Raw genomic sequence first — 23,164 nt, 5'->3', positions numbered from 1 at the left:
TCTTCCCGTTTAAGAAGTAAAACATAAATTATGCTTACCTGATAATTTTCTTTTCTTCTGACGGGAAGAGTCTACAGCTCCCGCCCGTGTTTTATCTATGAGGCGGCAGTACATTTTATGTTCTTCTGGCACCTTTTTCACCCTGATATTTCTCCTATTATTCCTTGTTCCCTTGGCAGAATGACTGGGCGATGAGGGAAGTGTGTGTGTGGGGGGTGGGGTATTTGAAGCCTTTGGTTGGGGTGTCTTTGCCTCCTCCTGGTGGCCAGGTTCTGAATTCCCAAAAGTAATGAATGCAGCTGTGGACTCTTCTCGTCAGAAGAAAAGAAAATTATCAGGTAAGCATAATTTATGTTTTTTTTTACTATTCCTGCTGCATGAAATAGATTAAGCTGCAAATATCCTCCTGCATCCTTTTCTAAGGTAAGACTTTAAGATGACTAAGTTGTAGCCTGTCCATTTAAATCAGCCAGCATTTTTTCCTATATAACATGTTCTGTTTACTTCATTTTTTAAGGAAATTACAACATATTCTAGTAAACTATCCTGTAATCCCTAATTTGGTGTACTGAAACTAATATTTTAGGTGCGACCATCAGAAGCTTTAAACAGTCACCCATATCCTTGTCTTTGTATAAAAGAGCTGTGGATTTTAATTGTATATCTTCTTGACCATAGAAGCAAAGGTTCTTACTCTGAGGTAAGCTTTTGTTTACAATTCACATCCCTAAATAGGTTTTACTTAATGAATACTGTTGATTTTGCACCACATTATTTAAAATTGTCTGCAAACAAGATTCACGGGTTTTTTATTTTTTCTTACTTTTTTCCCCCCCTTAGTGTTTTTGGAACTGGGTAAATACGCTATTAAGAAGTCTCCTTGGTGAATCCAGTGGAACAGAAACCCCTAACATTTCAGGTGTGGTACAGTGCAAAGATTCTTTAGGACTCAGCTGGTGGCTTATGTCACACCTCTCATTATTATATCAGTTTGATCGGAATGGCAACCAAGATGAACGGGTAGGAATTTCACATTTTCTTCTATTCCTCTTTATAAAATTGTGCATATTTGCATAGTTGGAAAGATATTTCTTATGGTCAACACTCTAGTGTGTTCAGTTTTATAGAAAAACATGAGATTAATTTATAACTAGATTTTTGTAACCCCTTTGCTACCAGGAATTTCAGAGAAAAACTTGTAGAGGAGAATTTTTAGCTTTTTTGCCATTTAAAAACAAACACAGGCTCTATTTTTATATGCATGTATGTGTGTTTGTGTATATATCTATATGTATGTATGTATCTCTCTCTCTCTCTATATATATATCTATATCTCTCTATATCTATATCTATATCTCTCTATATCTATATCTATATCTATATATATATATATATATATATATATATATATATATATCTATCTATATATATATATATATATATATATATATACACAACACACAGAGAAAGTCCAGCACTCACTCAAAGCTCTCAGCTAAGATTAAAAGCAAAAATGGAAGGGTTAGTTACCGCATCTGGCCAAATGGGACAAGCCCAGGTACTACTTCTGGGTCCCTAAACCAGCCAAACAATGCATGCTCTCAATCAAACAAACTGGGAACAAGTGAAGGGTGCACAGGCTTATGTAATCACCTTAAACATATACAAAACACGGAAAGGGGACTGCACTCTCAGACTGGACTGGATACACATCCCATGACCCTGCAACATGCTCAGCCCTGGGTGCTCAATGGCACTCACAGGAAGCTGTGCTGTCCCCAGAGTCACAGGCAGTTCACCCCAGACAGGTCTGGTTGCAAGTCCCATAGGGAAAATTACAAAACAAATTATTGCAACACACAGAGAAAGTCTAGCACTCACTTACAAGCTCTCAGCTAAAATTAAAAGCAAAATTGTAAGGGTTAGTTACCACATCTGGCCAAATGGGACAAGCCCAGGTACCACGTCAAGGTCCCTTCCAAAACCTGGGTCCCTAAACCAGCCAAACAATGCATGCTCTCAATCAAACAAACTGGGAACAAGTAAAGGGTGCACAGGCTTATGTAATCACCCAAGACATATACAAAACACGGAAGGGGACTGCACTCTGACTGGACTGATTACACATCCTATGACCCTGCGACATGCTCAGCCCTGGGTGCTCAATGGCACTCACAGGAAGCTGTGCTGTTCCCAGAGTCACAGGAAGTTAACCCCAGACAGGTCTGGGTGCAAGGCCTGTAGGGAAAATTACAAAACAAATTAATACAACACACAGAGAAGGTCCAGCACTCACAAGCTCTCAGCTAAGATTTATTTGTTTTGTAACTTTTCCTATGGGCCTTGCACCAAGACCTGTCTGGGGTGAACTGCCTGTGACTCTGGGGACAGCACAGCTTCCTGTGAGTGCCAATGAGCACCCAGGGCTGAGCATGTTGCAGGGTCATGGGATGTGTACCCAGTCCAGTATGAGAGTGCAGCCCCCTTCCGTGTTTAGTATATATATTAGGACTGCACGATTAATTGCATGATGCGATTTAACCGCGGCAGTATGCAATTTATAACCCCGCCAACTATGACGTCACCTATGACATACAGGAAGCCTTCCCTGCAGGGAGCTCTGCAAACCTTGCTTACTTATTTCAAACAGTGGGTTATCTGTTGGATTTTAACTCCTGACATTCTGATCAAAACCTCCGGATAGGTGCTAGTGGCATCGAATGAGAGGAGTGGAGCGTTGCTTTTACTGGAATAAATGACACAGCTTGAGAATGGTTTTAAAAATAAAGCATAACAAGAGTGAAGACGTGTTCTGGTAAAGCTCCAGCAAAAAGGGACAAAAAAAGTTTTAAAAAGAGCGCCTAGAGCACCTAAAGCCCGGAAAAAAGGGTAGAGAAGAGTGTAAAAACACTCACAGAGCACTTCGACTAAGGTCCGGAGGGGAAAAGAAGGAGGCGGCGATAGACCGGTCCTGAGAACCGGAAGACTCAGATAGTCCCTGGTCGCGGCCTACACCGGAGGGCGCGACTGACAACAATCAGCCACAAAAGAGTTGGAAGTCAAGGGAGAGGAAAAAGAGGCATCCGGTACACATATTCAGGAGGGGGAGAAAAAATTAAAACCCCCAAAAACTTGGCAAACACCCGCCGGAATAGTTGCAGAAAAGGACCCTTCAATCAAAGTGTGAGTAACAAACATGAAGTAAAGCACTGTGAGATATATATATATATATATATATATATATATATATATATATATATATATATACCACTGTTATCCAGATATTTCAGACTCTTACACTAGCAAAAATCAGATTATCAAGGCAATACTATCACTGTATATTTACTAAAGGCCACATGGCCTAAGGCTGAGAATCCATTTTGTGGTGATATTGGACACTGAAGGGGCTGTAAAATTAATACAATGATCTAAGGGGCTGATAACAAAGAACATAAATAATTTAGCAATTCCACATTTACCTGAAGATTGCACACACAAATGTAAAAGAAAATAAATAGGAAACTTGGTGCAGTATCTCTTCTATAAGGGTTCTCACAGATAACAGCTACAAGACTCTCTAACCTGAAGGTGCAACTATAGTAGTGTTTTGGGGATACGATTAGAGATCTTTTCAGAGCCCTGAAAGTCAGGAGACGGAGATACTGCCATTTTCTATGTAAAAACCTATAAAAATGTTCAGCTCCATTATCCATAAAACTCAAAGGAAATGTTAAAACATTAAATATCAACCTGGAACCAATAAAGCCAGTTATGATCCCCAAATAAAGGTGATATGAGAGAATAAATCCAAATTTTTGCCCTTCAATCATAATAATTAAATTGCATGCTAAGAAGCCTGGAGACATAGAGGGGAAGATATACTCTAAACCGATTCAGGGAAGAAATAATTAAATCTTTTACAAGATGAAGAGCAGAAACCAATCTGTGAAAGAGTGCCTCACTAAGTCACAGCTAAAATTGATAGCAGTAGATAAAGCTAATAGTCCCCCAAAACAACATGCTCAAGCAGAAATATCAGATGAAGATATGGGACAGGCTGGATATATACCAAATAATGAGCTGCTGAAATCAAAACTTTCTTCCACAAGGAGCTAAAAACAGCTTTATATGACCTCAAGCAAGACATCAAAGAGATCGGAGGGAGAACAACGGAGATTGAAAATAGGCTGGAAGACATCTCAGAAGACATCCCTCAGATTAAAACTACTCTAATGGATCATTCTATATACATCAGGAAGTTGGAGGATCAAGTAGAAGATATGGAGAATAGAGCGAGGCGCTCCAATCTCAGAATAAGGAATCTTCCAGAAGAGAACAAAAATCTACAAGCAGATGTAACTGAGATTTTTCATCAACTTGTCCCAGAAACAGACCCTTCCATGCTTTTGATGGACAGGGTTCATAGAGCCTTAACAAAACCTCCGGATCCACTAGTGTGACTGTGTCTTGTAAATTTAGACTGCCGTTTCTGGACAGCGATATCGGGTGATCTCCTACAAGATGCTGCCAGGGAGCTCTGTAAAGCCTTGTTTGCTTTTGTCAAACAGCGGGTTGTCAGTTGGATTTCAACTCCTTGCAAACAGGTAGGAACCTCAGGATGGCCTGGTTAATGCTGTGTCTTGTCACCTCAGGCTGACATTGCCAGTCAGCAGTACTGTGTCCGCGAGGTAGACGGGTGACCTCTAAAAATATGAAAAAAAGAAGAGGAGCGCTAAAAAAAGCTAGAATAGATAAGAAAGCTGAAGATAGGACATATACGGGTTAAAAAAGTTTAATTATGGTAACATTAAAAAAGATTAACAATGTATATTCGACACAAAATGAATAACAATGATTAGCAATGTGTATTCGACACAAATTGGCATATGTGCATAATATCCTTCCAAAGAGGTGTACAAAAGTAATTCCTAAAATTACTAAACTAATAAAGTGCGGTATCTGATTAAAATACAACAGTGTCTAACAGATAATATGCGTACTGCACAAGTGTGTATAAAATAATCACGTACTGCTCAATACAAAAATTGTGTTGAAACTAAATATATTACTAGAATAGCAACATAAGTGTCCACATAGTCCAAATTAATCTAAGAAAACATGAACAAAGTTCCTTTAATGTGCCAGTAGAATAAATGTCCCAAAGATAAATAATCCAAACAATAGTGTTCCAAATGTATATCCAAATATATCCAAAAAGTGTAATGTAATGTATATCCAACAAAAAGTTAAAAATGTAAAAATAAATCTTTAAAGAATTAAAATAGGTGTACACCAAAAAGTAATAAAAAAAGATATACGTGGAAAAAGATGCGTGTAAAAATAAATAAAAAATATTTATATATATATATATATATATATATATATACAGGGAGTGCAGAATTATTAGGCAAGTTGTATTTTTGAGGATTAATTTTATTATTGAACAACAACCATGTTCTCAATGAACCCAAAAAAACCATTAATATCAAAGCTGAATATTTTTGGAAGTAGTTTTTAGTTTGTTTTTAGTTTTAGCTATTTTAGGGGGATATCTGTGTGTGCAGGTGACTATTACTGTGCATAATTATTAGGCAACTTAACAAAAAACAAATATATACCCATTTCAATTATTTATTTTTACCAGTGAAACCAATATAACATCTCAACATTCACAAATATACATTTCTGACATTCAAAAACAAAATAAAAACAAATCAGTGACCAATATAGCCACCTTTCTTTGCAAGGACACTCAAAAGCCTGCCATCCATGGATTCTGTCAGTGTTTTGATCTGTTCACCATCAACATTGCGTGCAGCAGCAACCACAGCCTCCCAGACACTGTTCAGAGAGGTGTACTGTTTTCCCTCCTTGTAAATCTCACATTTGATGATGGACCACAGGTTCTCAATGGGGTTCAGATCAGGTGAACAAGGAGGCCATGTCATTAGATTTTCTTCTTTTATACCCTTTCTTGCCAGCCACGCTGTGGAGTACTTGGACGCGTGTGATGGAGCATTGTCCTGCATGAAAATCATGTTTTTCTTGAAGGATGCAGACTTCTTCCTGTACCACTGCTTGAAGAAGGTGTCTTCCAGAAACTGGCAGTAGGACTGGGAGTTGAGCTTGACTCCATCCTCAACCCGAAAAGGCCCCACAAGCTCATCTTTGATGATACCAGCCCAAACCAGTACTCCACCTCCACCTTGCTGGCGTCTGAGTCGGACTGGAGCTCTCTGCCCTTTACCAATCCAGCCACGGGCCCATCCATCTGGCCCATCAAGACTCACTCTCATTTCATCAGTCCATAAAACCTTAGAAAAATCAGTCTTGAGATATTTCTTGGCCCAGTCTTGACGTTTCAGCTTGTGTGTCTTGTTCAGTGGTGGTCGTCTTTCAGCCTTTCTTACCTTGGCCATGTCTCTGAGTATTGCACACCTTGTGCTTTTGGGCACTCCAGTGATGTTGCAGCTCTGAAATATGGCCATACTGGTGGCAAGTGGCATCTTGGCAGCTGCACGCTTGACTTTTCTCAGTTCATGGGCAGTTATTTTGCGCCTTGGTTTTTCCACACGCTTCTTGCGACCCTGTTGACTATTTTGAATGAAACGCTTGATTGTTCGATGATCACGCTTCAGAAGCTTTGCAATTTTAAGAGTGCTGCATCCCTCTGCAAGATATCTCACTATTTTTGACTTTTCTGAGCCTGTCAAGTCCTTCTTTTGACCCATTTTGCCAAAGGAAAGGAAGTTGCCTAATAATTATGCACACCTGATATAGGGTGTTGATGTCATTAGACCACACCCCTTCTCATTACAGAGATGCACATCACCTAATATGCTTAATTGGTAGTAGGCTTTCAAGCCTATACAGCTTGGAGTAAGACAACATGCATAAAGAGAATGATGTGGTCAAAATACTAATTTGCCTAATAATTCTGCACTCCCTGTGTGTGTATATATATATATATATATATATATATATATATATATATATATATATATATATATATATATATATATATATATATATATATATATATACACACACACATATGCGTGAAAAAATGTGCAAAAAGTATGTTTCTTTTAAAAGATATGACGAGTCCACAGATTTCATCCTTACTTATGGGATATCGCCTCCTGGTCAGCAGGAGGAGGCAAAGAGCACCCCAGCAGAGCTGTATATATAGCTCATCCCTTCCCTTCCACCCCAGTCATTCTCTTTGCCTGTGTTAGTGATAGGAAGAGGTAAAGTGAGGTGTTAGTTTAGAATCTTCAATCAAGAGTTTATTATTTTTAGTTGAAATACTTTTCATTGAGTTTCTTACAAACATAGTACAAATCATACATATTGAATAAAGGTGAACTAGGGTATACACATATATCAAGTAGACAAGTTCTGAGATTCTTTCGCACTTAAATCAGATATCAGCAATACTAAGTACTTAATCCAGTGCACTTTAAATTGTCTCAGCCTTTGAGTTAACATATAGTAAACAAAACATTGTAAACTGAAAACTTAACACCCCTCCCCCTCTCCCTCCCTTACCAGGTGTTTCTAAAATCTCCAGGTGTCTTCCAGTAGATTAAAAGATCATCTATCTTAATAATGCTAAAGATATTGTTTATGTCCAGGTATATACGTATCAGATGTTAGGGAACTTCTTCTATTTTCTCCTTACCTGCCCTACTGCCCTGGTCCCCCTCCCTCCTCTCCCCCCTGGGTAATATATGGTCGAGTATCCTCACTCATGATCCAGTAAAACCACACTTTTTGAAAATGGTCAATATTTCCCTGTGTCCATGCTGCTAATTCTGACATTGTGTAGGTATCCTTTATTTTATCGATTACTTCTGACCAACCCGGTGCACCCACCTTCTAATGTCTAGCTATACAGATGCGTAAGCATGTACAAAGAGTCTTGATGAAGGTATTGATGGTCGAATTCAACGGTCTTACCTTTTCATTCCGAAGTGCCTGGGTTATTGTTAGCACAATGTTTTCATCTAATGTGTCGCTAAGTAATTTTCGAAAGTATCACCCATAGTGGTTGTACTTTTGAGCAATCCCACCACATATGCCTATACGTCCCCCTCTCCCCACAGCCTCTATAGCAAGCCACGCTATTTAGGGAAGGAATGTGAGCTGTCCGTTCTGGCGTAAGATACCATCTAAAGCCACTTTCATACAGTTTTCCTTCATATCTGCACTGAGCATTCCCTTACCGGCATCTAATAAAATTTCCTCCCAAATTTCTTTCTCCCTCACTTCTCCTACATCTTTCTCCCATCTCTCCATAAGGGGAGACTTGAGGGTAGTTCTCCTCTCTTGCAACAGTAAGTATATTTGAGAAATCACATGCTTCCCTCTAGAATGTATGTTGCAAATCCTTTCTAGAGAGGTCAAGGGTTGGCTTAATCTGTTAAAAGTATATTTAGATATGTAATGTGTATGGTTGGATTTTATCTCTGATCTGATTAAAAGTGAGAATTGTAGTTCTATCTAAGAAATCCGCCACCCTATATAAACCCTTGTTTTCCCATTTCCCCACTACCTTTCTAAATTCCAAGGGCAACAAAAATTTCAAGGGTAATAACAAAGATTGAGGGGGAAATAATCCCCTCTGTTTGGTAATCTTATGCCAAATGTATATTGTCTCCATTGTTACTGGTGATCTATATGCGAGTGTTTTTGTTTTCAATGTGGGGTCCCATAAGACATCTGCCGGGCTCTCACATCCCGCGATATCTGCTTCTATTCTTGGCCAGATGACCTCCTGTAAGTTTTTCTCTAGGATGATAGATTGTGCTAACCTAGAGGCTTGGTAATATTCCACCAGGTTCGGGACTCCACCTACTTGTCTATGCTGTTTTAACAGCTGTGATGCTATTCTTGCTTTCCCATCTCCTCTTAGAAAACTAAATAAATCTGACTGCAAGGCATTTAAGTCTGTCAGGGGAATCCCAATCGGCAAAGCTCTAAAAAAAGGTACAAGATCCTGGGGAGGACATTCATTTTTATAGCCAAATAGTCTCCCATACCACGAAAATCTACCTTTTTTCCAGTTATTAAGGTCCCTCCTAATGGCTTTGTAATTAGGTACATAATTTAAACTGTATAGATCTGAGAAAGTACTGTTAATCTTAACCCCCAAGTATGTAATGTGGCTTTTTGCCCATGTAAGATTGAAATTTAGTTCTACCGGTTTTTTTATATGAGGTGGAAGACAGATCTTCAGAGCTTCGCATTTATCTAGGTTAACCCTATATCCCGAAATCTCTGAAGATTTCCCCAGGATATTGTACAAGTTAGGTAAGGAGATCAAAGGTCTGGTCAAAGTTAATAAGACATCATCAGCAAATAGTGTCAGTTTATATTCTTCACTTGCTATCTGCACCCCCGTCACATCTACCGATTGTCTAATGAGCGCTGCGAGTGGTTCAATGCTAATGGCAAATAAAAGCGGTGAGAGTGGACACCCTTGACAGGTCCCATTTAAATTATCTATGGACCTTGAAATGTACCCTGCTGCTCCTACTACAGCCGTCGGTCTTGAGTATATGGTTGTAAGTGCCCTTATAAAGGCTCCCCTGAATCCCATTTTATCTAGTACCCTAAACATAAAATTCCAATCTACCCTATCAAACAAACAGTCAGTTCAGCAGTGCGCTCTTTCCTCCCTCACCGCATAAGGCATTACTTCCGGGTTACGGCACACAGGAGAGTGGGGATGACGTCAAGACACAGAAGCCGGTAATGGGACCAAAGCGCATCCGTCCCATACGCCAAAAAAGGATAATCCAAAAGAGCAAAATGATGTCCCAGGAGCCGGCAAGTGTAAAATATATCCAAACTTTATTAGAATAATTTAAAAACAGCATACGGTTCAGTCCGTCAGTACAACAGCACAACTGACCAGATTAAAAACACAACAGAAAGGGAGAGAAGCTGCGCTCCTCATGCAGCAGACATGTTTCGTGCTTACCAAGCACTTGTTCACTGCTTAAAGGAGCAGCAGCTGCCTTCCACTTAAATAGGCTACAGCTGTGAATATATTTAAAGATACATCTCATATAATGATATTTAAATACTTAGAAATAGTTATCTCCCTCATGCAGTGTGTATAACTTGTTTAAATATAAAAGCACTCATCCCTACATAGTAACAGGAAAACATACAAATAGATAAACATTTCATAATAGTTAGAATTGCAATTATACAATAATTTATAGAGTTTTATAATGTTTAAGAGATTTGATTCATGAAATAGCAAAATTTATAAATTATAGCTAAAATTCTGATTTAATCCAAACAAATAAATAGAATTTTATAATGTTTAAAAGATTTGATTCATGAAATAGCAAAACTTATAAATAATAGCTAAAATTCTGATTTAATCCAAACAAATAAATAGTACTATAGAAAGTTTATATAATTCAAAGAAAAAGAATTTTATTATGTATGTACAATTCCCTAGACACATAGATCTATATCCCTCCTTAGGTTTAGACCATGGGGCATAGACGTATTTAGAGTAAATATCCAATATACCTCTCTTAAATTAAGTTTATTTTGTCTATTGCCACCTCTTCTCCACCGTGGAACATGGTCTATACCCTGCAGGGACAAGAGAGACGCATCAGAGTTGTGGAATGTTTTAAAGTGTCTTGCAATGGGGGTGTCAGAATCCGGATCCTCTATAGAACGCACATGTTCAAGGAATCGTTCTTTCAGGGGTCTTTTAGACCTCCCCACGTACTGTTTTAAACAGCCTCTGCATGTCAAAAGGTAAATGACATGTGTAGTAACACAAGTTATGTAAAACTTGATTTGATGTACTGTACCAGTACTAGAAGAGGTGAAAAATTCACCTTCATTTACAGATTCACATGTTTTACATATCCTGTGTCTACATTTAAAGAAACCCTTTTTTTGTTTAAGCCAACAGTTCTGTGTCAATCTTGGTAGATCAGATGGTGAAACATAGTTACCCAGGGTTTTTCCTCTCTTGGAGATGAACTGGCAGCCTTCACTGACAATCCCTTTAAGGGTTGGGTCAGTGTGTAAAATAGGTAGGGATTCCTTTATTATTTCACAGATTTTATTATATTCAAGGCTGTAAGTAGTAATAAACTTTGGTTTACCTATCTCCATTTGTCTTTTGTTTTTATTTTTATATTGCAAAAGTGTGGTCCTTGGTATAGCATCTACCTCTTTGCGGGCTTTGTCTAAAATAGTTTCATTGTAACCTCTTTCTCTCAATCTCTGTGTGATAATGTCTGCTTGTTTTTGGTAGTTCCTTTCATTCGTACAGTTTCTTTTGGCCTTGATATATTGGCCTTTGGGAATTCCCTGTAGCGTATGTCTAGGGTGACAGGACCTGAACTCAAGGATAGTATTTCCTGCTGTGGCTTTTCTATATAGATCAGTCTCTATCACTCCCGTGTCAATATTACCAATGATGGTAATATCCAAAAAATTAATTCTGCAGCTTCTCTCCCTTTCTGTTGTGTTTTTAATCTGGTCAGTTGTGCTGTTGTACTGACGGACTGAACCGTATGCTGTTTTTAAATTATTCTAATAAAGTTTGGATATATTTTACACTTGCCGGCTCCTGGGACATCATTTTGCTCTTTTGGACTACCCTATCAAACGCCTTTTCTGCGTCGAATGATAAAAGTAGGGATGGCATCTTAGTCTGTGTTAAATAATCTACTAGGGTCAAGATTCTCATCACATTGTCCGGGGCCTCCCGCTCCTTAATAAACCCCACTTGGTCTTTATGAACCAGTGAGGGCAGGATCAATTTAAGTCTATTTGCCATAATTTTTGTGAATATTTTAAGATCCGTATTAATCAGGGAAATAGGCCTATAGTTTTGACAAAATTTTGGGTTTTTCCCTGCTTTGGGTATTACCACTATCTTAGCTTGTATCATGTCCCGAGGCAGTTCCCCTCCCGCAAGGATCTTATTACAAAAAGTTAGTAGATGGGGCATTAATTCTTTCCTAAATAATAATAATTTGTAATATTCCCCTGTAAGACCGTCTGGGCCTGCAGCTTTTCCTGATTTAAGATCTTTAATTACTGTTAATATTTCCATGGCTGTGATGTCTTCATTAAGTTTTGCGAGGTCTGAATCCTGAATTACCGGTTGATTAGCCTGCCTTAGAAGATCTTTTGTCTGCAGAGTGAGATCCCCTGAGGACACCTTTTTCCCATCATATAGGTTCTCATAATACTGAGCAAAAGTTTATTTCCTGAGGATTTGAAGTGGGAGTCTCGTTCTGTCTGTGAATAGAGGGTATTGTAAAGAACTTGGTTCTTGTTAGGATCAGGGAATAATACCTGGGACAATTCTTGGATGCTGAGTCTTGGAGAAAAAGAGAGATCTTGCGGGTCCCGGGAACAATCACCAAAATAACACACCAGGCAGGTTTGTCATTAGCAAATGCTCGTTTATTATGGGTGTTGCAGCAACTGATATACTAGTAGGTGCACGCAGGCATCCGATACGTAACAAAATATTATTGGGTAAGCAAATACTGTTATATCCTTCCTTATACCCTTATTTGGCACATAGCATAACATATCATAATACAAGATAATATTTGTTGTAAGAAAAAGAAAGAAAAATGTACGTTTGCAGTTACAGGAAATATGTAGGCAGCATATAAGTCATGGAACTTAGCTCTGAACTTTGTGGTTAGGCTACAGGATGAGCATTGTAGTTAGGCTACAGGATGCAGGTGTGACACTCAGGCAGAACAGACAGAGAATAAGACAGAAAATATGTTAGCAGATAATGTTAGCAATATTACGAGTGGTGTGGAATAAGTACATAGGTAATGTGTGCAGAGCAAGTAAGTAATATTACCTGACAATTCCCCTCTTTAGTCATAACAATGACTACCATGGGACTAGCGTCTGGAATGGAGTGGGACATTGAGGTATGGGGCAGCGGCATGATTGTATGGTCGAACATGCAGATATTGTGCACACTGGGAATTAGAAGCAGCAGGTGTTGTAGCACATTTAGCAATGCATGAAACAATTATCTTAAAACCGATGATAACGATGATAGAGGTTTCCAAGATAATTCAATGGACAGAGACTCACTCTTGCCATCTATCAGCAATCTATATCCCAGGAGTGGAGAACTGGGAAGCGGATTTTCTAAGTCGTCAGACTTTTCATCCGGGGGAGTGGGAGCTCCATCCAGAGGTGTTTGCGGCATTGATTCATCAATGGGGCACACTGGAATTGGATCTGATGGCATCTCGTCAGAATGCCAAACTTCCTTGTTACGGGTCCAGATCAAGGGATCCTCAAGCAGTACTGATAGATGCTCTAGCAGTACCTTGGTCGTTCAACCTGGCTTATGTGTTTCCTCCTTTTCCTCTCCTACCTCGTCTAATTACAAGTATTAAACAGGAGAGGGCTTCGGTAATCTTGATAGCGCCTGCGTGGCCACTCAGGACTTGGTATGCAGATCTGGTGGAAATGTCATCTCTGCCACCGTGGAAACTGCTACTGAGACAGGACCTTCTCATTCAAGGTCCGTTCCAACATCCAAATCTAATTTCTCTGCAACTGACTGCCTGGAGATTGAACGCTTGATTTTATCTAAGCGGGGATTCTCTGAGTCGGTCATTGATACCTTGATTCAGGCTCGAAAGCCTGTCACTAGGAAAATTTACCATAAGATATTGCGTAAATATCTTTATTGGTGTGAATCCAAGGTCTACTCATGGAGTAAGATCAGGATTCCTAGGATGTTGTCCTTTCTCCAAGAAGGTTTGGAGAAGGGATTATCAGCTAGTTCCTTAAAGGGACAGATTTCTGCTTTGTAAATCTTACTACATAAGCGTCTGGCGGATATCCCAGACGTTCAGTCATTTTGTTAGGCTTTAGTTAGAATCAAGCTTGTGTTTAAACCTGTTGCTCCGCCCTGGAGTTTGAATTTAGTTCTAAATGTTCTTCAAGGGGTTCCGTTTGAACCCATGCATTCCATAGATATTAAGCTTCTATCTTGGAAAGTTCTGTTTTTAGTTGCTATCTCTTCTGCCCGAAGAGTTTCTGAGCTTTCTGCGTTACAATGCGACTCGCCTTATCTTATATTCCATTCTGATAAGGTGGTTTTGCGCACTAAACCTGGATTCCTTAAGGTTGTTTCAAATAAGAATATTAATCAGGAAATTGTTGTTCCTTCTCTATGTCCTAATCCTTCTTCTAAGAAGGAGCGTCTGTTACATATCTTGGACGTGGTTCGTGCCTTGAAGTTTTACTTGCAAGCAACTAAGGATTTCCGTCAAACATCTTCTTTATTTGTTGTTTATTCTGGAAAGCGTAGGGGTCAAAAAGCTACGGCTACCTCTCTTTCTTTTTGGCTGAAAAGAATCATCCGGTTGGCATACGAGACTGTTGGACAGCAGCCTCCTGAAAAAATTACAGCTCATTCTACTAGAGCGGTGGCTTACACATGGGCTTTTAAAAACGATGCTTCTGTTGAACAGATTTGTAAGGTTGCGACTTGGTCTTCCCTTCATACCTTTTCCAAATTTTACAAATTTGATACTTTTGCTTCTTCTGAGGCTATTTTTGGGAGAAAAGTTCTTCAAGCAGTGGTGCCTTCTGTTTAGGTATCTGTCTTGTCTTTCCCGTTCATCCGTGTCCTGTAGCTTTGGTATTGTATACCACAAGTAAGGATGAATCCGTGGACTCGTCGTATCTAGTAGAAGAAAAGGAAATTTAAACTTACCTGATAAATTGATTTCTTCTACGATACGACGAGTCCACGGCCCTCCCTGTCAATTTAAGACATAATTTATTTTTGTGTTCAAAACTTCAGTCACCTCTGCACCTTGTAGTTTCTCCTTTTTCTTCCTATACCTTCGGTCGAATGACTGGGGGGTGGAGTCAAGGGAGGAGCTATATAGACAGCTCTGCTGTTGTGCTCTTTGCCACTTCCTGTTAGCAGGAGGATAATATCCCAAAAGTAAGGATGAATCCGTGGACTCGTCGTATCGTAGAAGAAATCAATTTATCAGGTAAGCATAAATTTCCTTTTTCAGTGGAATTGGCTGTCTTTATTTTATCCCTCCCTCTCTAGTGACTCTTGGGTATTTGCTATCCCATACGTCACTAGCTCATGGACTCTTGCCAATTACATGAAAGAAAACATAATTTATGTAAGAATTCACCTGATAAATTCATTTTTTTCATATTGGCAAGAGTCCATGAGACCCACCCTTTTTATGGTGGTTATGATTTTTTGTATAAAGCACAATTATTCCAATTCCTTGTTGATGCTTTTTGTTCCTTTCTTATCACCCCACTTCTTGGCTATTCATTAAACTGAATTGTGGGTGTGGTGGGGGTGTATTTATAGGCATTTTGAGGTTTGGGAAACTTTGTCCCTTCTGGTAGGATTGTATATCCCATACGTCACTAGCTCATGGACTCTTGCCAATATGAAATAAATGAATTTATCAGGTAAATTCTTACATAAATTATGTTTATATATATATATATATATATATATATATATATATATATATATATATATATATATATATATATATACACATACACTCAATATTCTTGTTCTGACATAAATAACATTTACTAATAGACTACTGTCAAAATTATGTTTATGAATAAAAGGTCTAGCAAGAGTAGCTGGTGACTTCTATTGAGCTTAAATGCTTTAAGAAAAGATGCTTGAGAGGTTTCTTAGTTTTTTGATATGGAATAAAAGATAAAGTATTTTGATAACTTTGCCTGTCTATGTAAAGAAAGATAAGGCCATTTTGCTTGGTTGCTATACACAAGCAATGATTATTATAATCATATCAACATTTTTTTTGGGGGGTGCTCTTTACTCAAGATATAATTTCTGAGAATTACTGGATTCATCAATTGAGTAATGGAAATCTGCAAGGAAGTGGTTGAATTGTACAGTCCAAGTAGTTGCTGTTATTGTTTTACAGATCCAGATAGAGTCAAACTGGAAATTCGTTGAAGAACTCCTGAAGAAATCCAGCAATGTGCAGGTAGGACCCGTTGTGCAACTATATGTATTTCCCACATTTACTATGCAATAAAGTTTGTCACAGGATTCAGTTATTTTAACCTATATTTATTTAATTATTTTTTAATTAATTCAACAAAACATGTGGTTCTTAATCTGAATTACATTAGTTTTGTGTAGCATTATTTACCATGCTTACTCTAGAGGTTTGTTTTAATGCTCCGTGGTCTATTTCTGCTACCATGTAGGTAAACATGATAGAATAATACAATACCGAAACACTGGCTTTATCTATCACACTTACTGACTCTGACACAAGACTACAGAATATAATACTTGTTTGACAATATCAGCCCACAACAGGTATAGTGCATCTTGTTTTAGCAAGCATGTTTCAGGCACCATGAACTTGCATATTGTTGGTTGAAGTTCTATTTATTGTAATGATTATTTCTCTTGTAAGGTGTATCCAGTCCACGGATCATCCATTACTTGTGGGATATTCTCCTTCCAAACAGGAAGTTGCAAAAGGATCACTCACAGCAGAGCTGCTTTATAGCTCCTCCCCTAACTGCCATATCCAGTCATTCTCTTTCAACTCTCAACAAGCATGGAGGAAAGTGGTGAAATGTAGCTGTTATCTTGCTTCAATCAAAAGTTTGTTATTTTTAAATGGTACCGGAGTTGTACTATTTTTTCCCAGGCAGAAAAATAGAAGAATCTGCCTGTGATTTCTATGATCTTAGCAGGTTGTAACTAAGATCCATTGCTGTTCTCACTCATGACTGAAGAGAGAGGCAACTTCAGCGGGGGAATGGCGTGCAGGTTATCCTGCTACTGAGGTATGTGCAGTTAAAATTATTTTCTAGAAGATGTGAATGCTAGAAAAATGCTGCTGATACCAAATTTATGTAAGGTAAGCCTGAATACAGTGATTTAATAATGACTGGTATCATGCTTACTTTCTGAGGTAATACTCTTTTATATTTACAATATAAAACGTTTGCTGGCATGTTTAAACGTTTTTATATATACTTTGGTGATAAAACTTTTTTACACATGGCTGGCTTAAATTTGCCTAGAAACAGTTTCCTGAGGCTTTCCACTGTGTTACTATGAGTGGGAGGGGCCTAATGTAGCGCTTTTTTGCGCAGTAAAAATTAGACTGAGACATCCAGCTTCCTCCAGGAGTCCCATGAATGCTATAGGACATCTCTAAAGAGCTCAGAGGCTTTCCAAAATCGTTTGTTGGGGAAGGTAGGCCCACAGCAAGGCTGTGGCAGTTTGGTGTGTCTGTTAAAAACATCTATATCGTTTTTTTGATCCATTTTTTGAACTAAGGGGTTAATCATCCATTTGCAAGTGGGTGCAATGCTCTGTTAGCTTATTATACACACTGTAAAAATTTTGTTTGATTTACTGCCTTTTTTCACTGTTTTTCAAATTCTGACAAAATTTGTTTCTCTTAAAGGCACAGTACCGTTTTTATTTTTTGCTTGTTAACTTGATTTAAAGTGTTTTCCAAGCTTGCTGGTCTCATTGCTAGTCTGTACAAACATGTCTGACATAGAGGAAACTCCTTGTTCATTATGTTTAAAAGCCATGGTGGAAGCCCCTCTTAGAATGTGTACCAAATGTACTGATTTCACTTTAAGCAATAAAGATCATATTCTGTCTTTAAAAAATTTATCACCAGAGGAATCTGACGAGGGGGAAGTTATGCCGACTAACTCTCCCCACGTGTCAGATCCTTTGACTCCCGCTAAAGGGACTCACGCTCAAATGGCGCCAAGTACATCTAGGGCGCCCATAGCGTTTACTTTACAAGACATGGCGGCAGTCATGGATAATACACTGTCAGCGGTATTAGCCAGACTGCCTGAATTTAGAGGAAAGCGAGATAGCTCTGGAGTTAGACGAAATACAGAGCATACTGACGCTTTAAGAGCTATGTCTGATAGTGCCTCACAATATGCAGAAGCTGAAGAGGGAGAGCTTCTTTCTGTGGGTGATGTTTCTGACTCAGGGAAGATGATGCAACCTGATTCTGATATTTCTACATTTAAATTTAAGCTTGAACACCTCCGCGTGTTACTCAGCGAGGTTTTAGCTGCTCTGAATGACTGTGATACAATTGCAGTGCCAGAGAAATTGTGTAGACTGGATAAATACTATGCAGTGCCGGTGTGCACTGATGTTTTTCCAGTACCTAAAAGGTTTTCAGAAATTATTACTAAGGAATGGGATAGACCAGGTGTGCCGTTCTCTTCCCCTCCTATTTTTAGAAAAATGTTTCCAATAGACGCCACCACACGGGACTTATGGCAGACAGTTCCTAAGGTGGAGGGAGCAGTTTCTACTCTAGCAAAGCATACTACTATCCCTGTCGAGGACAGTTGTGCTTTCTTAGATCCAATGGATAAAAGTTAGAGGGTTACCTTAAGAAAATGTTTATTCAACAAGGTTTTATCCTACAGCCCCTTGCATGTATTGCTCCTGTCACTGCTGCTGCGGCGTTCTGGTTTGAGTCTCTGGAAGAGGCTTTACAGGTAGGAACTCCATTGGATGACATACTTGACAAGCTTAGAGCACTTAAGCTAGCCAATTCTTTTGTTTCTGATGCCATTGTTCACTTGACTAAACTAACGGCTAAGAATTCTGGTTTTGCTATCCAGGCACGCAGAGCGATATGGCTTAAATCATGGTCAGCTGACGTTACTTCAAAGTCTAAGCTGCTTAACATTCCCTTCAAGGGGCAGACCCTATTCGGGCCTGGTTTGAAGGAGATTATTGCTGATATCACTGGAGGAAAAGGTCATGCCCTTCCTCAGGATAGGTCCAAATCAAGGGCCAAACAGTCTAATTTTCGTGCCTTTCGAAACTTCAAGGCAAGTGCGGCATCAACTTCCTCTAATGCAAAACAAGAGGAAACTTTTGCTCAGTCCAAGACGGTCTGGAGACCTAACCAGACCTGGAACAAAGGTGTCATAAAAAATGTGTCATAAAAAAGGATTCAAAATCCTGGTGAAATAAATAAGTCCAAATTGCTCCAGTCTTGAGAAAGGTCCCTGAGGACCGAAACGCGTTGGCTATACACTGGTATTGCAGCTCAGAATATATCTGGTGAGTAGAATACTGTTGTTGTCATTCTAAAGTGATTTTATTGCACTATGTCTATTTTCTGTACACTTTTTTAGGTACAGGAGGATATCCCATTACATTTGATAACCTTTTAAGAAGAGGAACATCAACCCAGCACTTTCTACACTCACATTTGGAATACTTGGAATTATATACACATTTTTTTGGAGCAATTTGGACTTTATTTATTTCACCAGGATTTTGAATCCTTTTTTATGACACATTTTTTATGACACATTTTTTACCACACCCTTTTATATACACACATTTTTATACACACTTTTTAGGTGTACACCTCACGAGAATTATTCACTATCACATATATTATATTCCTTCCATATGGGTTGCTGATCACAACTCATATATTTTTAATATATTTTTATTCATTTTTTCATCTTTTCAAAAAATATTTTTTTAATATATTTTTTATATTTTTTTACATTTTTTCACCTTTTTGATTTTTACACCAACTTTGGACATATTATCATTTCTCCAACATAGGTGTGTCCGGTCCACGGCGTCATCCTTACTTGTGGGATATTCTCTTCCCCAACAGGAAATGGCAAAGAGCCCAGCAAAGCTGGTCACATGATCCCTCCTAGGCTCCGCCTTCCCCAGTCATTCTCTTTGCCGTTGTACAGGCAACATCTCCACGGAGATGGCTTAGAGTTTTTTGGTGTTTAAATGTAGTTTTTATTCTTCAATCAAGAGTTTGTTATTTTAAAATAGTGCTGGTATGTACTATTTACTCTGAAACAGGAAAGAGATGAAGATTTCTGTTTGTAAGAGGAAAATGATTTTAGCAACCGTTACTAAAATCGATGGCTGTTTCCACACAGGACTGTTGAGAGGAATTAACTTCAGTTGGGGGAAACAGTGAGCAGACTTTTGCTGCTTGAGGTATGACACATTTCTAACAAGACTTGGTAATGCTGGAAGCTGTCATTTTCCCTATGGGAACCGGTAAGCCATTTTCTTAGTTTAAGTAAAAGAATAAAGGGCTTCATTAGGGCTTAAAAAACTGGTAGACATTTTTCTGGGCTAAAACGATTACTTTACTAAGTATATTTGGCAGATTATTACTTTTAATAGTTGTTAAATCTTGGGGATTGTTTTAATAAAAACGGCAGGCACTGTATTGGACACCTTTTTCACTGGGGGCCTTTTCTAGTCATAGACAGAGCCTCATTTTCGCGCCTTTAATGCACAGTTGTTTTTGGAAAGCATGGCATGCAGATGCATGTGTGAGGAGCTAAGAACCACTGAAAAAGCTTATAGAAGGCATCATTTGGTATCGTATTCCCCTCTGGGCTTGGTTGGGTCTCAGCAAAGCAGATACCTGGGACTGTATAGGGGTTAATTGTAAAAACGGCTCCGGTTCCGTTATTTTAAGGGTTAAAGCTTTCAAATTTGGTGTGCAATACTTTTAAGGCTTTAAGTTACTGTGGTGAAATTTTGGTGAAATTTGAACAATTCCTTCATACTTTTTCACATATTCAGTAATAAAGTGTGTTCAGTTTAAAATTTAAAGGGACAGTAACGGTTTTATTGTAAAACGTTTTTTGTGCTTTGTTGACAAGTTTAAGCCTGTTTAACATGTCTGAACCATCAGATAACGATGTTCTATATGTATGAAAGCCAATGTGTCTCCCCATTTAAATATATGTGATATATTTGTGTCATAATGTCCAAACAAAGTAGGGATAATAATGCCATAGATATGATATTGCCCAAGATGATTCCTCTAATGAGGGGAGTAAGCATGGTACTGCATCATCCCCTTCTGTGTCTACACCAGTTTTGCCCACACAAGAGGCCCCTAGTACATCTAGTGCGCCAATACTTATTACCATACAAATTAATGGCTGTAATGGATAATTCTATTGCATGCATTTTTTTCCAAAATGCCTACTTATCAGAGAAAGCGTGATTGCTCTGTTTTAAACACTGAAGAGCATGAGGACGCTGATGATAATGGTTCTGACATACCCTCACACCTATCTGAAGGGGCCAGGAGGGAGGTTTTGTCTGAGGGAGAAATTTCAGATTCAGGGAAAATTTCTCAACAAGCAGAACCTGATATTGTAACTTTTAAATTTAAATTTCAACATCTCCACGCACTACTTAAGGAGGTATTATCTACTCTGGATGATTGTGACAATTTGGTCATTCCAGAGAAATTAGGTAAGATGGACAAGTTCCTAGAGGTTCCGGTGCCCCCCGATGTTTTTCCTATACCCAAGCGGGTGGCGGACATAGTAAATAAGGAGTGGGAAAGGCCCGGCATACCTTTTGTCCTCCCCCTATATTTAAGAAATTAGTTCCTATGGTCGACCCCAGAAAGGACTTATAGCATACAGTCCCCAAGGTCGAGGGGGCGGTTTCTACTCTAAACAAACGCACTTCTATTCCTATAGAAGATAGTTGTGCTTTCAAGATCCTATGGATTAAAGGTTAGAGGGTTTGCTTAAAAAGATGTTTATTCAGCAAGGTTACCTTCTACAACCAATTTCATGCATTGTTCCTGTCACTACAGCTGCGTGTTTCTGGTTCGAAGAACTAGAAAAGTCGCTTAATAAAGAATCTTCGTACGAGGAGGTTTTGGACAGAGTTCAAGCTCTTAAATTGGCTAACTCTTTTTTATTTTAGATGCCGCTTTGCAATTAGCTAGATTAGCGGCGAATAATTCAGGGTTTGCTATCGTGGCGCGCAGAGCGCTTTTGCTTAACATCCCTTTCAAGGGTAAAACACTGTTTGGCCCTGACTTGAAAGAGATTATTTCAGGCATCACTGGGGGAAAGGGCCACGCCCTTCCTCTGGATAGGTCTTTTAAGGCTAAAAAGAAGCCAAATTTTCGTCCCTTTTGCAGAAACGGACCAGCCTCAAATTCTACACCCTCTAAGCAAGAGGGTAATACTTCTCAAACCAAGCCAGCCTGGAGGCCGATGCAAGGCTGGAACAAGGGTAAGCAGGCCAAGTCACCTGCCACTGCTACCAAAACAGCATGAAGTGTTGGCCCCCGATCTGGGAAGGATCTGGTGGGGGGCAGACTTTCTCTCTTTGCTCAGGCTGGGGCAAGAGATGTTCAGGATCCTTGGGCGCTAGAAATAGTTTCTCAAGGTTATCTCCTGGAATTCAGGGAACTACTCCCAAGGGGAAGGTTCCACGGGTCTCAATTATCTTCGAACAGGCATTCTTACACTGTGTAGAAGACCTGTCAAGCATGGGAGTGATTCATCCTGTTCCATTAGGAGAACAAGGGATGGGTTTTTACTCCAACCTGTTCATAATTCCCAAAAAGAGGGAACATTCAGACCTATTTTAGATCTCAAGATTCTAAACAAGTTTCTAAGGGTTTCATCATTCAAAATGGAAACCATTCGAACGATCCTTCCTACCATCCAGGAAGGTCAATTCATGACCACGGTGGACTTAAAGGATGCGTACCTACGTATTCCTATCCACAAGGAACATTTTCGGTTCCTAAGGTTCGCCTTTCTGGACAAGCATTACCTGTGGCACTTCCATTCGGATTAGCCACTGCTCCAAGGATTTTCACAAGGGTACTAGGGTCCCTTCTAGCGGTGCTAAGACCAAGGGACATTGCAGTAGTACTTTACTTGGACGACCTCCTGATTCAAGTGTCGTCTCTGTCAAAAGCAAGGGCTCATACGGACATTGTCCTAGCCTTTCTCAGATCTCACAGGTGGAAAGTGAACATAGAAAAAAGTTCTCTGTCCCCGTCAACAAGAGTTCCCTTCTTGGGAACAATAATAGTTTCCTTAGAAATGAAGGTTTTTCTGACAGAGGCCAGAAAATCAAAACTTCTAAGCTCTTGTCAGGTACTTCATTCTGTTCTTCTTCCTTCCATAGCGCAGTCCATGGAAGTAATAGGGTTGATGGTTGCGGCAATGGACATAGTTCCTTTTGCACGAATTCATCTAAGTCCATTGCACCTGGGCATGCTCAGACTGTGGAATGGGGATT

At 39.1% G+C, this 23,164-nt stretch overlaps 1 protein-coding gene across 1 annotated transcript in view; it reads left to right on the top strand.

The window, feature by feature from the left end:
- MMS22L (MMS22 like, DNA repair protein) overlaps window positions 1-23,164 on the top strand; it is an 881,591-nt gene that overhangs the window by 144,704 nt on the left and 713,723 nt on the right. The window contains exons 8-10 of the mRNA XM_053712068.1: window positions 587-700; window positions 841-1,020; window positions 15,996-16,058. Coding sequence (XP_053568043.1) covers window positions 587-700; window positions 841-1,020; window positions 15,996-16,058 — 357 coding nt within the window. The remainder of the gene's footprint in view (window positions 1-586; window positions 701-840; window positions 1,021-15,995; window positions 16,059-23,164) is intronic.

This window comes from Bombina bombina, chromosome 4, assembly GCF_027579735.1.
Source record: "Bombina bombina isolate aBomBom1 chromosome 4, aBomBom1.pri, whole genome shotgun sequence".
NCBI lineage: Eukaryota > Metazoa > Chordata > Amphibia > Anura > Bombinatoridae > Bombina > Bombina bombina.
Note: the sequence above shows the minus strand (reverse complement) of the source record. Positions and strands in the feature narration are given on the sequence as shown.